This window comes from Babylonia areolata, chromosome 26 (genome assembly GCF_041734735.1).
Source record: "Babylonia areolata isolate BAREFJ2019XMU chromosome 26, ASM4173473v1, whole genome shotgun sequence".
Classification (NCBI taxonomy): domain Eukaryota; kingdom Metazoa; phylum Mollusca; class Gastropoda; order Neogastropoda; family Buccinidae; genus Babylonia; species Babylonia areolata.
In genome coordinates, this window is record NC_134901.1 from 9,495,445 (window position 1) to 9,512,015 (window position 16,571).

A 16,571-nucleotide genomic window follows, 5' to 3' on the forward strand; every position below is an offset into this window, starting at 1 on the left:
CTGAGTCACTTTGACACAGTATAAGCTTTGCCTAATCTATACTGTTAGTATACTTTCACTAAATCAGCATAGCTTTAACCACTTTGTCTACACTATTCAGATGTATTAGAAATGTCATTTGGTGTCAGTCTTTGGTTTTCACACATATGCATTATCTCATCTTACGTTGTTGCTTATCCCAAACTGAGTGATAGTCTTTCCATGTAATATGTACACATGTGCTTTACTATTCACCTGTGCCGACATGTTGTGCTAATAACATTTGTTTGTGTCATTCCAGGTACTGTTTTTATCTCTTCTTCTTCTTCTGCTCATAACTATTGGAAATAAAACATTAGAAAAACTCGTTTGTGACTGGCCTCTATATGTCCCTGGCCTGTGTGTGTGTGGGGGGGGGGGGCATTCTTGTCTATCCTTTAGTTCAGTAAATTATTCAGTTAGTTCTTTTGTACCGTCCTCTTATATATCACTCGGGAACACGGCTACATGTATATTGAACAAACACGGACACGTCTTCGAAAAGGGAAGCTCCGAGCTCGTCCTTACACTGTTTATTTTACACATGCACACAACAGCAATGACAGAAGAAATGTTCAAAACTCAAGCTTTCATCTCAGCCAACTTCCCCTGCCTATACAGTTCATTCATTTTGACACTGAAATGCAATCATATCTTTCAAATACATGCATAAGAGCGCGCGCGCGCGCACACACACATGTGTGTGTGTGGTTCGTCCGTCGGGATCGACGAGGACCATCTAGTCATCCTGGGGGTGGGTGGGTTGGGCTCTGTGGGTGCGCAGATGACTGGTCAGGCCAATTCGCGCCCGGAAGGTTCTGACGCAGTGTGGACAGGGGATGGTGGCGGCTGTCGGGGACTTGCTGGCCCTGCTTTTCCTGGCCTGTCTGCGTTGCTCTGCTGCAGCGATTCTGTTGGCCTCACAGGATTTGGCGCCTTTGTGGACAGCAGAACGCCACTTTGGTCTGTCCATTGCATTCAGCTCCCATGTGTCGTGGCTGATATTGAGAAGCTTTCAGAGTGTCTTTGAAGCGCTTCTTTTAGCCTCCATGGGAGCGCTTGCCATGTTGGAGTTCGCGCGCACACATAAACACACACACACACACACACACGCACGCACGCACGCACGCACGCACCATGAAATTTCAGTGACAAACTGACAAATAGAAATGGGGGAGAGAAAGGGGTGAATGTGAACTGTTTCACGTGTTTGTACTTGAGAGAAGGAGGAGCAAGACTTCCCTTTTCACTCTCAGTCCACCTCCACCCCCCACACTCATTACACCACCTGGGCCGCCACACCCCCCGTCTCCGTCATTTCACTGTAGATATATATATATATATATATATATATATATATATATATATATATATATATATATATATATATTCAAACCATTCAATGACATGTGAGCTTGTATGAGAAAGGTCAAGGGACTGCAGTTTTTGTGTGAGGGACACACAAACACACACACACACTCTCTCTCTCACTCTCTCACACACACACACTCTCTAAAATCACTTTTCAGTGAACAGACGTTGAATTAATGACTACACACACACACACACACACACACACACACACACACATACACACACACACACACACACACACACACACACACACACACACACACACACACACACACAAGCACGCACGCACACACGCACACACATTTCCTTCTTCCTGGTTGTCTATTCCACTGACTTCTGTCTTGATTGACTAGTCTTCCTCTGAATTACTGGATTGTTGTCTTCCTATGAATTGATGAACAGCTGCCTTTATTTTGATTGACTGACCACTGTCTTCCTCTGGATGGATTGATTGTTGTCTTCCACTGGATTGAGTGAGTGAGTGTTCTCTTTCACTGGATGGATTGGGTGTTGTCTTCTACTTGATTGATTGATTGATTGATTGTTGTCTTCTACGGGATTGGTTGAGTGTTGTCTTCCACCGGATTGTTTGAGTGAGTGTTGTCTTCCACTGGATTGATTGATTGTTATCTTCCTCTGGATTGATTGATTACTATCTTCCTCTAGATGGATTGATTAATATCTTCCACTGGATTGGTTCAGTGTTGTCTTCCTCTGGATGGATTGACTGCTGTCTTCCTTTGGATGGATTGACTGCTGTTTTCCTTTGGATGGATGGATTGATATCTTCCTCTGGATGGATTGATTGCTGTCTTCCTCTGGATGGATTGACTGCTGTCTTCCTCTGGATATCCTCACTGGTCTTCTCTTTCTCCTTCCCTCGTATGTAAACGTGTGGGTTTTTACGTGCATGACCTTTTTTTTACCCTGCCATGTAGGCAGCCATACTTCGTTTTCGGGGGTTCACTGGTCAAATCTAGCTGGTCATTCTCGGCTAGCTTGAAATGATCCTCATTGGTAAATTAGGCCCAGTTGGAACTGACTCCATTTCCCCTACTTAGTTGACATAAAGGTCCAGTGAAGAAAGGAGAGGCCACATTAGCCAAGCTTCGTATGACCCGGGGATAACTTCAACCTAATGCAAATCGACCCCCGCCCCCTTCCACCTAGTAGATGAGGACTACCCACTTCTAGTGGGGGAGGGGGGTTATGATGCTCAACTGGCTAGAACCGTCCTCCTACCCGCACCTGCCTCACCCCTCTGAAATACAATTTTTACATAATTTATTGTCTTTGCTTTTTCCGTTCGGAGGTGGTGGTAGTTGGTTGTTTTTTTCTATATCCCGTTTTTTCTGTGTGTTTTTGTGTGTATGTGTGTGGGTGGATGGGTGGACGTGAACCGGAGTGGCGGGGTGGACGGGTGGGTTTTTTTTTGTTTTTTTTTAGGGGGGGGGGGGGGTTGCTTGGGGGGTTCTAATCCAGGGTTCTAATCCGGACTACCTCAGCATCTTTACAGACGTCACTGTAATCAACCCCTGGGTGAATTTGGACAAGTCAGACCTGACCTCACCTCTCCCAGCTGAGACTCAACGTTGTAGTGGGGAGGAACTTGAATACAATGCAGACTATTGAGTAGGACTCCCGCACCTTCGCTTCCATTACGTTGTGACGGGGTCTGTAAAGGTATGCTCAGAACGACCCCTTTCTTTACATACCTTTCAATACTAGAAGAAAGCGGGTAATCTAAAGGAGGGGAGGAGGGGTTGTCGATCTCGACTGGCCACAAATGGCCATGACGGTCATTGAAGGCTGGCCAGGAATGACGCCTGGGTATGATCCACCAGAGGATAGAACCGTAGGGGCCGACATCAGTGTGCGCACATTACAGATCTACAGTACACAGGGAGGTATTGTGAACTGTCACTCAAGGATGAAAGACGTGAAAGCAAACAACGAACAAACACACCGTGTTGGGGCTAGACGTTTCAAGCTTTGCTGCTGGTTTTATTTGTTTGTTTGTTTTTCAATGCAAGGTTGCAGTGGAGGGAACCAGGATGTTGACAGAGTGAGGCGGGGAGTGGAGGGCAGGGGGTGGGGGTGGGGGTGGAAGCTCAGGTTTCGCCACTGACCTATAAAACCGTGTCTCTCACCGCAGCAGTAAACGGGTTGTGGGGGGTGGGGAGAGGGGTATTGTGATGGCCGGAAAGATGGCTGGACGGAACGGGAGTTTGGAGAAGAAACGGGCGGGGGAGGATGGGGGAGGGTTGGGGGGGGGGGGGGGGGGGGGGGGGTTGGGAGGATGGGGGAGCGTTGGTACAGAAAAACAGACAGACGAGAATAAAGGAATAAAGAGACACACATCTCAATAAATAATTTCCTCTTGTCCCAAGCGTTCGACCCAGGGAATATCAAGAAACGCAAACTACTTATCGTTAACCAAGCGCTTCCACTTCCATGTTCGATTTCTTTCCCTTTCTTTTCTTCTTCCTTTACTCCATTCTTCCTTCCTCTCTCTGGCCGACGTCGGTCAGATTGATCTCACAGCTCCGGGCTTGATTCCTGTAAACGAAAAGTTCTCCTCCTCTCCTGTTGTCTCTTGCTTCTACACTGGCACATGCACACTTAATTTCGGGAGCGGGGGTGGGGAGGTGTGTGTGTGGGTGGGGGATCCAAATGGCCCTGTATTCAGCATGTAACAGGACCAGCCATGGGAGACGCCCTTGAACAGTACGACGGAAGAAACAACCGCGTTCGAAACAGTTGGGTTTTTTGGGTTGTTTTTTTTTTCCAGAGATGCCCTGGCTGGACGGAAGACTGACAGATCTACTGTTGTTGTGTCGAGTTTTGCTGTCAAAAAGCTTAATGGATGGACGTTCAACACCGCACTATAGTCTGCGTCCTTTTGTTTCTTGTGTATGCGCGTGTGTGCGCGTGCGCGCAAACGCGTTGTGTGGGAGTTAATGTGAAGAGGGGTGTGAGAGAGGGAGAGAAAACTTAGGTATGTGTGTCCGTGTGTGCATCTGAGTATATACGCGACCCCTTCCGTGTGAATGCGCACATATGTGCACAGGTAGGGAAGTGAGCGAGTACTAGCTGATGCTGCTCATTGCTGTGCCTCCCATTGCAGGCAGGCCGGTCCCACCATGTTCCCCCTCAAAGAAATCAAGGGCACCCCCAAAGACGACGATGACGATAACTGTCTTCAGGACCACGACCAACAGAAGAGAGATGATGATGACGACGACGACGACGAGGACAGCCCTGCCTGTCAGCAGTCTGACCCGCCCCCCGGGTGAGGCGCCACAGGGCGGGCAGCACCACCCTGCCACAGACCGGGGGCACGGGGAAGTCCTGACACGGGAACTTCCCGGGGACAGCAGACCGCAACCAGACAGTCCGCCAAAGACATCCGACTCTCCGTGGGACGGTCAGGAGGAATGGGTCGACCACACCCAGGGGAAAAGGGGTGGCTACTACCAGGAGGACCAGACCCAAGACCGTGGCCACCCCCCCTCCAGGAATGACCAGGTACCAGAATGGCGAGGTTACAAGCGGGACCCAAGGCGGGATCAGCGGTATCCAGACGACCCACGCGAGGCGGCTGGTGCTTACTGGATCGGTCCAGAGGACTGGGCTGACCAGAGAGAACGCTACGATCTCAGGTACGCTGGAGATGCCGGGTACGAGCTGTCCCAAGGGTTCGACGATCGTTGGAACGGCCAGAGGACTGGTGCCGGACACTACGACAGCCATCCACGTTATGACCCCGCACCACCACGTCAGGGTGAGCTTGATTGATCACAGCTGTGCGGTGTTTGATAAAAGAACGACTTCATCCATCTTTCTTTCCTGAAGACAACAGTGTGCAGAGTTGTTGACGCGATAGGGGCAGTTCTTGTCATGGCATAGTCAACGTGTTTGGTAGTTCAGAAATACAGAAATACAGAATTCACACACACACACACACACACACACACACACACACACACACACACACACACACCGAGGAAGCTCGACAAAACGAAAATGTAACAACACACGCTTTCAAAAGATACGAAGAAACAGTTGTATTTATATTTCTCCGTTTTACCTTCCATGATGTCTGCCCCCCTATTCCACGTGGCGCAGGAAAGTGGGGGGTGGATGGTGGAGGCGGTGGCAGGATTCCAACATCGCCTTGTTTTATCGTTGTTGTTATTATCAAGTTCTGGCATTATTTATGTATTTGCGTTTTGAAACCCGATTATGTAGCGAGTAGGTACAGAGCACGAATCAGATCTCTTTCTCTCTATCATGTGTGTGTGTGTGTGTGTGTGTGTGTGTGTGTGTGTGTGAGTGAGTGTGTGTGAGTGAGTGTGTGTGAATCAGAGTCAAAATCAATTTTAATGTCAATTAAACCTGAACAAGGTTTATAAGACATGCATGCAAAGTTACATGAAACCACGCACAAAAAAAAGCAAAACAAAAATAGATAAATGCTGAACAAGACATTGAATCACTCTTGCACGCTATGGCGTTTTTGACCGCAGTTACTGACAAATTTCCCAAACAGTCCCACAAGTTTGTCTTCCAGTATTAGCTGACTGGGTTTAATAATATTTGGAATGTAATTTTGAATTTTTTATATGAATTCTATTCTAATTTCTTTGTATAATTCGCTGTCATCTAAGAAATGAAATTCATCCTCTATTGTTTGATATTGTAAACATAGTCTCCTTTCTTTTGGAATGTTGAAATAATGTGTGTGTGTGTGTGTGTGAGTGCGTGTTTGTGTGTGTGTGAGTGAGTGAGTGTGTGAGTGAGTGAGTGAGTGTGTGTGTGTGTGTGTGTGTGTAACATGATACACATACGGACATGTCCAGCAGGGATCAGACCCCACTTCCAGCAGACCGCCATCCGTTTCCCGCCCCAGCGACAGTCACAGCACTGGACCACGTTCACCACCACAGCCCCACCCCCAGCCCTGAGCCACCCGTCAGCCACCTTCCACAACTCCGCTGACTGTAGTCGCATCGTCGTCCATACGTCACAGCCACAAGGGACAGAGGTGACGTCACAGCCACAAGGGACAGAGGTGACGTCACAGCCACAAGGGACAGAGGTGACGTCACAGCCACAAGGGACAGAGGTGACGTCACCCAACCTAGGCGCTCCTGTCCTTGTCAGCGTAAATACTGTTTGTCCTGAAAAATGTCCGGGTCTTATTCTTTTTTCTTTTCTTTTTTTTAGCCGTTTTCTCTGGATCTAGATAGATGTACAAGTTTAGTTACACCCGCCGGGAATGTACATGGTCGATTCAATTTCTCTTTTATGTTCATTCTAGTTTTATGGTTTTAAAGTTGATATGAAAATTCAGTATTAATTTGTTAAACTAATAAAATGTAGAGCCAAGTACAAGTACTTCTAAACGTCGTATGAAGTGAAAAGGAGAGAAAAGTCAAGACTGGAAATTTTTTACGTTTCATCAAAGGTATTAACTCTCATGGTTTATTATTTTTAACTGTGAATTCCGACTGATTTTGTGGATATTTTTATGGCAGTTTGGGGCATAATCCAGTAAGTGATGAGGCGTTCACAAATCTTTCTCTGAATAAATATTTAACGGTCTCCTTCTCCAACTTTCCATCACATGTTATCGTGTATTGTCAATTGAATATAGGATTGAACGGGCAGGTCAACAACTTGAAACAAAATGGCGTCGTTCGCGTTCGCGAAGAATATGAACACGCGCTTTGAATATGTATAAATATGTGTACGCAATTGATTTTTGCCCATGACCTTCAGGGCTCAGCCAACAGATCTATAAAGACCACTCGTAGCATTGATTTTAGTATTTTCCGAAAAAGACTACTTGTGCGAATGAACATAGTGAAAGCCCTGTACACTGAGAGTAAAACACACAAGCTTTTTTTTATTTATTGAGTATAATTTCAAAATTTAATGTTTAAGATGAGACAGTTTAAAGCAAATTAACCCTAGCATTAATTACAGATTAATTTCCCTCTCAAAAGAAGTTCCTGTTTGAACAAAAAATGATAAAAAGGACTGCTCTGGTTGTTGTGTCAGAATATCAGATCAAAATGCCAAGTTTAGAGAATAAAAAAATAAATAAATAAAATATATATATATATATAAACAGTAAATTCAGTTTGCATATAATTTGGCTTCTTTTTTATTTTTTTGTGCCCATCCCAGAGGTGCAATATTGTTTTAGATAAGATGACTGGAAAGAACTAAATTTTTCCTATTTTTATGCCAAATTTGGTGTCAACTGACAAAGTATTTGCAGAGAAAATGGCAATGTTAAACTTTACCACACACACACACACACACACACACACACACACACAGACAACCGAACACCGGGTTAAAACGTGGACTCACTTTGTTTACACAAGTGAGTCAAAAAAGAGTTTTATGTACAGATGGACAATTGAAGCATTCAAAAATATACCAGTAATATTGTACGCATTTGCAGAGAGAAAATAACTTGTACTCCTAATCTTTCTCGCGCTAAGATTCTTCTCCTTCTTCTTCTTCGTTCACAGGCTGCAACTCCTACGTTCACTCGTATGTGCATGAGTGGGCTTTTACGTGCATGACCGTTTTGATCCTGCCATTAATGCAGCCATTCTCCGTTTTCAGCGTGTGCATACTGAGTATATTCTTGTTTCCATAACCCACCGAACGCTGACATGGATTACAGGATCTTTAACGTGCGTACTTTTCTGATCTATTTTGGGCAGGTTGCGGGGGTGGTGTCTGGTCGTCTGACAGAAGAGAGCACAAAGCCACACATCTCTCTCGTCTACCTGACTATTATCGGATCTTTCATCACAATGTTCTGCTGTCCGTGCTTCGGCATTCCAGCTTTGGTCGTCTCAATTCAGGTAATAACATAGAAACATAGAATCCATTGGTTTACCGTTTGTTTGTTGGGCTTTTTTTGTTTGTTTGTTTTGTTTTTGTTTTTTTGTTTTTGTTTTTTGTTGTGTGTTTTTTTGTTTTTGTTTTTGTTTTGGAGGGTTGTTTTTCATCAGTTTACGTAACCTGCGGTGCGTGTGTGTGTGTGTGTGTGTGTGTGTGTGATAATAAATCTAGGAAGTGGACTGAATAGGCATGCACGTGTTAGTTTTACAACCAGTCCTCAGGACAAAGAAAACATCAAATCAAAATATTCACAGTAACATCAAAGGAGTGTTAAAGTGCATACATAACATACGGACACACTCGTGTACATAAATAAATAAACGTGCAAGCGTATATAGCCTATTCATAGTACCCGCCTGCACGACCAAAAAGTGTGCATATACACAAGATAGTAAGCACGCAAATCATAAACATACTTGGATATAATCAAATAGGTTCCGACAGAAACAAGAGAGAGAAAAAGTGATGGAGAGAGAGGTGAGTGGAGGGAACCAAGAATGAGGGGTGTTCGTGCATGTGAGTATGTGTAAGTTGTATGTGCGTGAATCGTGCTGGTATAGTGCGGATAATTTTTTTTATGTGCACGCGTGAATTGGCGCGTATGAATTTGAGACACGGCAGTATTCCTAGAGATAGACAATGTTCGCTGTGTTGTTTGTTTGTTCAGGCCCTAAGCAAGAGCAGTCGGGGCTGGTATCACGAGGCTCGAATGAATCTGTGGTGTTCCTTCGCGCTCATCATTGCCTCTGGTTTCGTCATTATGATTTCGATCATGCCTTTTATCATACCTTTTTTCTTATCTTTCTTTATGATCTTGATCGGTTCCGGTTAGCCATCAGCCTCACACACACACACACACACACACACACGAACACACGCGCGCGTACACGCATACACACACACACACACACATATATATATATATATATATATATATATATATATATATATATATATATATACACACACGTATTTATGTATGTATGTATGTATATACATTATTCGACATGTCCATACCTTGCATGTGTCGAAACTTTGACAGTCGATCTTTCTAAAGGGTTGACTTATCTGGAGACATCAGTTTGAATGTGTTAGATACATCGCTATTGTGCTGACAGACTTCACCTGGCGACAATGTTCGATAGTGACGTATGTAAATATCTTGACACATCTTGTTAGTACTGTAAACAACTTTGTAAACGTCCAGTATCTAGGACCCCCCACACCAACCCCTACACACACACGCGCGCGCGCGCGCGCGATAGTTATCTACCGACACCAATATTGTGATCGTCCAAAGGAAAAGAAAAAGAAAAAAAAAGAAAAAAAAAGAAAAGTCATTTTGAAACGTTATACGCGTTGCTGTTGCACTTGTTTTTGGTTCTGATTTTCTCTTTGATACAGTTAAACTGTTCTTAGTTTTTATTTCTTCATTTACCTATTTAGTCATTTATTATCTATTCAAATATTTACTTATTTATTTATTCTTTAATACGTGAAACGTTCTTAGAGATGTGTCAGTCTACTTTTATGTGATATCCTTGAATACTGAAGCATATACATGTGTATATTTTATGTTTGTATCCCGAGCAGTACCCACATCCACACGTCACGAGATAATTCAGATTACTGGAACTCCACCCCCTCCCTCATCTCCAGCTTATTTCTGTCCCGCTGTTCACAAAACCTATTGTCAAAATATTCAGTCGGAAACGGTCGATGAAGGAATCTCTGTAAGTTCACATGTTTTGAAACCGATTCACTTAACACCTACCCCTCCTCCTCTCCCCGCTCACTCTCGCCTCCATTTGTGTTTGTCTTTGTAGTGCTAATTAATTTTAGTGATGTGACTTGTGACATTTGTTGACATCAGAGTGAGTTAGGTTTTGGTTGCTTGTAAGGTTGGGGTGATTTTTTTTTTTTTTTTTTACTGGAAATCTTTTAAATCCAGTAGTCTTTTATTTCTAAATATCTGGGGGGGGGGGGGGGGGGAATGGTAAATTTCTTTGCGTTTAGATGTGTTATTTTGCCATATATTAAGCTTGGATTGTTCTTTCAATTTGTTTTCTTTATAATGAAAATTGTCTAACTGCAGTCTGTACATTTTCCCAAACATTTTGTGTGTGGAAATGCGGTATAGGTGTGATAACGCTTCACTGGATGTTTCTGTTATTCGAAACTAGCATGGTGGATACTGAGATATTATTGCCGTTTGTGGTTAGTCGTAATGGACGCTTTGGATTGTGTGTTGGTTTAACCCTTTTATTATTGGGGAAGCTGTAACAAACGGTTCAGATACTTTTCACGGCGATAGCTTTTGTACGCTGGTGACTTATGTTACCCACTTGCACTCTTATTTAGTGTAATGTATATTGCTTAAGTAACCTGTAAAAGAGGCATAGTCTTCAAAGATGTGGGAGTGGGTTAATACAGATTTTCCTGTGAGTCCCCCCCCCCCCACTCACCCCCAACCCCTCTTCCGTGCCACTGCCTTCGACGGATCTCCAGGACACCTCTAGAACGGTCCTCATTCCCCTTCAACCGTGTCCACCCCAAAAGTTCCTCACTCCCGCTCCCACTCCACACTTCCAACGTACCCTTTCCCACTTTCCCATTGCCCCTGTCATCCCGATCCTCTCCCGGCCATCGAAACTGCAAGCGTCGTCCGTCTTCAGCTGTCTGGATGAGTCTGAACTCTGGCAGCGTAGCTGAGCTGAACTGGCGCTGCAGCTGACTGTGAAACTGCAGAAGAATTGTGCTGTGGTTAGACAGGGGTTATATATTTTAACGCTTTGTTTTGTGGCGTTTACTTATCTATGTATTTTTCCAATGATCACAGTAAAAAAAGAAAACGAGCGGAACTTTTCTGTCTCTGTGTTTGTGTTGTCGGGACGTCAGCAAGTCTTGGAAGGGATGGGGGTACATGGGCAACCCCTTACGGGTTGTGACAATAATAAATAAATGTGCTATAGCACCCAACAGAAGTGTGTGTGTGTGTGTGTTGGGGGGGGGGGCGCTCGCGCGCTCGTACAATATCAATGTACCTTTTTTTTCTTGTTCTTGTTCTTCTGCTTTTTAGTGGAGACCTCTGGCCTTAATACCAACTCTTTGTTTTCTTTCTTTCCTTATGTTTTTACGTCAACTATGAAATTATTAAAGTTGTTTTTTTCTTACATTCCTCTTGGATCTGGGGCACAGCGCTAATTCCAGGCTGAAAATAAGACATTCAAATACTCAACACCATAAATATACATTATGAAGCATGAAGATCAGCACTTATTTCAGAAAATGAGGTGGGTGTCTAATGGCCCAGAGGATGTTAACTTCCTATTCTACTATTGTCGTTTTCCTCCTTCTCTCCCTCCACCCTCATTTTCTTCTTCTGTTTGTTTTTGATTTTTGTTATTCGTTTTAAAATTATTTTCAATTTGTGTGTGTGTGTGTGTTGAGGGAATAGTGAAAAGCTTCTCTGTGTGTGTGTGTGTGTGTGTGTGTGTGTGTGTGTGTGTGTGTGTGTGTGTGTGTGTGTTCTGGGTGTAACAGACTCAAACTACCCCATGCTTGGTCTTACTCCTGTGTCATTGTGGACCAGCCCCGAATGACCAATGGGTCAGTTGTTAATGTCGTCAAGCAATACTAATGACGTACATGCTTTTTCTTTGTTTTCAAACTGAGAGAAACAACTGCTTCGTGAAATGAATGTGATTTGTTTTATCATCCCTATATTCACGCTTGTCTGTTTGTGTTGTTTCAGTTAGTTCTGTTGTGCTCACAAGAACCCGTTCACTTCGGGCTGAGGCCTGAATGTGAATAAACATCTCTCTCTCTGTGTGTGTGTGTGTGTGTGTGTGTGTGTGTGTGTGTGTGTGTGTGTGTGTGTGTGTGTGTGTGTGTGTGTGTGTGCGTGTGTGTGTGCTCTGTGACACACACACAAAAACAGACAAGCATAAAAACCATTCGTTTTCAAATTCGTGAACAAGGCAGCTTTACAACAGATGGATGGGTGGATAGACAGATAGATAGATATATAGATAAATGGACAGACGGACAAAAACACAGTGATTTTTTTTTTCCAAGCTTAATTTTCCATGCATATGAACTGAATTTCTGATGTGAATGAAAATTAATTGTTCATGACTGAACCGTGAACTCTATTCCCATTTTATGAATCAATGAATCTTTGGTACGCGCCAGTTAAAGGGTAAACAGGTAAACATTCTTCTCATATGACAGATCACAAGAATAAAAAAAAAAAAAAAAACGTGCATAAATTTGAAATCAACTACTGGTGCGATGACACACACACACACAAACACACACACACACACACATACATATACACGTAAGTCAGCTTTAATCGATGTCCTTTTCATCCCCAACTAAAACTGAATGAAAAAAACAAGGCATGGACATTGAATCGATATACGAGAATCGATATGCGAGCTGAAACAAGAAATACATTACAGAATTAGAGAAAAAGACACTGAATCGATGTGCAAGCTGAAACAAGAAATACATTACATAATAAGAGAAAAAGACACTGAATCGATGTGCGAGCTGAAACAAGAAATACATTACATAATAAGAGAAAAAGACACTGAATCGATGTGCAAGCTGAAACAAGAAATACATTACATAATAAGAGAAAAAGACACTGAATCGATGTGCGAGCTGAAACAAGAAATACATTACACAATAAGAGAAAAAGACACTGAATCGATGTGCGAGCTGAAACAAGAAATACATTACACAATAAGAGAAAAAGACACTGAATCGATGTGCGAGCTGAAACAAGAAATACATTACACAATAAGAGAAAAAGACACTGAATCGATGTGCGAGCAAAAACGAGGAAATACATTACAATTCTCGTCAAGCTCGTCAAAACAGACCATCCCCACAACAACAACAAATATAACCCAGTCCCGATATATGTACGAAGGAGTCAGTCGAATAGCACTGTAACGTTGACAGTACGAACAAATAGTCTTCTTAGGTCCACACTGACAACACCTGAACAGGTAATAACGGTGCGCCACGTTTCGCCTACGCATGTGTTTTGCCTACAAATGTTCATAGACGCTGAAAATATTACATATGCATCAGACTACAGTACTATAACATCCAAATGCACATTGAGTTTACTAATGATATTAACACACATTATATTTTTTTATAAAGAAATAAAGAAAGAAAAACCCAGTCGTTGGTTGGCGAGTTCTAAGAACAAGAATCTGATGTGCAAACAACCGACAATCTGCACTTAGATATGTATGTATGCTAGTCGTTTTCGACTGTGACCATCAGAACTGCAGAGGAGGTAAGTGCTGTCTCGACTATCTGGGCTAGAATTTGATTTTCGTGGAGAGTGTCTACATAGGCATACATGATGTTTGGAACGTGGGAAAAAACGTGCAGACATCCCTCAGTGCTGGAAACTGGAGAGGTGTGTATCTAACGCCACGTTGTCCCCGCGGTGGAGCTAACAAAGTGCACAGGTGATCAACGTGTGTGACTGCTAATCTCAAGACCCTTAGTTGAGAGTTGATGATAGCCGGATAAGTTGTCGGCAAGAACCTTGCAAGTACACATATAACGAAGACAGAAGAGGGTATTATTTTATACAAAGCCGTCAGATAACTGATGTTCGTTGGACACCTGATGGCCTAAACACAAATACACGATGCTTTTTATGCAGGTAAGATCAGAACAGACCCTACCTGCACAAGTGAAGTCGCACCTGACAGGTGAAATTCTTCACACGTACAGGTGTTCTCTTCCATGACATATTTCGCATCAGGAAGGTCATCCTGCCATGACAGGCCACAAGGTGACCACACCCAATTTGGGAGTGATGCTCGTTCCACCTGTCCTGTTGATAACCTCTGTCTCGCTAAGAAATGCTCATCAAGCAGAGACTGCCCTCACCAGACGGGGAATGTTTCAAGCTGCACATGAAGATGACCTCAAGACAGGTACAGCTCTCTGTGCAGGCAGTGATGAGTTCTTGTTTCTTTCTCTCTTGTGGGTGTGTGTGTGAGGGTGTAGAGTGGGGAGGGGGGGAGGGAGGGCGATGAAGTGGTGGCGGGAGACGGGGTTCCATTTCTTCAAGGGTATGACCTCATGCCAGGTGACAGATACCCTCCATACAAGTAATAACCCCCATAAAAAGATGGGGTGTCTCTCAGTGATACATGTCGGTGATTTTGAACGAGTGATGAACGATCTTCGTCCTGCTACACAGGGGAGGGGGTGGGGGAGGGGAACACTTGGAAGCAGGTGAACATTCCTGCGGACGTTGACCACGGTGTGGTCCCAGTGAGGGCTGGCTGCTTCGTCTCCTCCCAGTGACCGATGGCTGCCTGCTGAGGCTAGTTGTACATGGTGATCACCTCCCGGCCTGTCCCACGGATCATCAGCACCTTGTCCAAACCCTCCACCAGGATCTCCATGAAATGCATGTCTGACTCTGTGTCAAGGCTTCTCAAGAGGTACAAACAATTACCCCTACAGGTCTCAAGGACCGGTTCCGATTTCCACAAAACTGAATCAAGGATTTGCTTTATCGCTGTGAAATATTCACTGGTTTATCTTAAAAACGACTTAATCTTACTTCAAAGGCTGGTCAGTCCGTTTCAAGAACTGATGGGATTGAATTTTGGAACAAAACAGGTTGAGGCTAAGCTTTTCTATTTCAATATTCATTTGTTAATTGTTCTTTCCATTGTTCGATATGACATAACTCCTTGATGGACTTTTTCTTTTCTTTTCTTTTCGTAAACTTATGACATGTGCCTGCAGGACAGATGTGCCCAATTCCAAAGCATTGTGAGTGGTTGCAAGGAGGCTTCTTTTTCTGTGTTTTCAAACCATTTCTCAGTTAGAAACACAGCGTTACATCACACCGGAGAACTACACAGCAAAAGGGCTCTCAGTGTTTTCTTCTTTTTTGTCCCTTGCACAGAAGGTTTTTTGTTTGTTTTGGGTGTGTTTTTTTTCGAGATCAGTGTGGATAGCTGTTCAGACATCTTAAAGTAAGAAAGAAACTGTTACACAAAAGTATACAGTCCTGAACAAGGAGTTTGAGCAACCTGCTGAACTGTGTGTGGTCTGACGATAACAATTAGAAGACAGACGATGATAACGATGGTGGCGATAATATTATGGTGGGGATAATGGTAGCCGCGGTGACTATAAAAATGCTGACGATGTGCAAGAAAGACAACTGATCAGATTCTTTAATCTGATGGGAATGCAATATAAGGCAATACAATGATACAACGATGACGATGAAAGCCTAGCGGAATAAACCAAACTGAGCTGTGATACGAGTGGACAGATGTAAACGACAATGATCAGAACGACAATCATGAAACACCATGACGTGAAAACTGTATTTTTTCTGATAAGCCCAAAGATCATGAGTCAATCATGGTTACTCAAATAAACTGCTCAGCACAGCAAGAGAAAAACTGCCCACGATAAGATGCAAGAAGAGGTCCCGATTTTAGCACGCACGTGGCGCACTGAAAAATAACCCATGGCAACGTAATTGCTGTACTCTGGCAACAATCTTACGTTGAAGAAATCCACTCTGATAGGTACACAAATTTATATGCATGCACTCAAGATCTGACTTGCACTAAGCTGCTGATCAGGCATTTGCCTCGTAGATGTGATGTAGGATATACGGATTTGTTCGAACACAGTGACGCCTCCTTGAGAAACAGAAACTGCATTGAGTCAAGAGAAGTTGTAGGTAAGGTGACAGTGATTTCTAAAACTACAGCCCGACTTGAGTGACTGTCCCAGAATGAGAACACGGCGGTGACGATGTGGACGTCAACACAGATGACGAGGACGACGAGTCAGCAGCCTGTCAGGCTGATACCGAGGGCAGGTAGAGCGGGGTGCGGTGCACGCAAACACAGTGACACCCCCTGACACCTCACGGCTTCTGACATACAACAGACAAGTGAGCACAGCACGTGACGCCAAACACAGTGACACCTCCTAACACCGCACGGCTTCTGACATACAACAGACAAGTGAGCACAGCACGTGACGCCAAACACAGTGACACCTCCTAACACCGCACGGCTTCTGACATACAACAGACAAGTGACCACAACACGTGAAGCCAAACACAGTGACACCTCCTAACACCGCACGGCTTCTGACATACAACAGACAGGTGACCACAGCACGTGAAGCCAAACACAGTGACACCTCCTAACACCGCACGGCTT

General features: G+C 43.9%; 2 protein-coding genes across 2 annotated transcripts in view; one reads left to right on the forward strand and one right to left on the reverse strand.

Moving 5' to 3' along the window:
- The first annotated feature begins 3,184 nt into the window (after positions 1–3,184).
- On the forward strand, positions 3,185–14,673 carry LOC143300818 (uncharacterized). Its single transcript, XM_076614746.1, has 6 exons — positions 3,185–3,299; positions 4,520–5,176; positions 6,258–6,466; positions 8,139–8,282; positions 14,123–14,297; positions 14,567–14,673. The coding sequence occupies exons 1-6, from the start codon at positions 3,185–3,187 to the stop codon at positions 14,671–14,673; spliced, it is 1,407 nt and encodes a 468-aa protein (XP_076470861.1).
- The window catches only part of LOC143300586 (solute carrier family 12 member 4-like), a 63,621-nt gene continuing 59,690 nt past the window's right edge, over positions 12,641–16,571 (reverse strand). Inside the window, exon 27 of the mRNA XM_076614361.1 lies at positions 12,641–14,785. Coding sequence (XP_076470476.1) covers positions 14,694–14,785 — 92 coding nt within the window. The 3' untranslated portion in view covers positions 12,641–14,693. The remainder of the gene's footprint in view (positions 14,786–16,571) is intronic.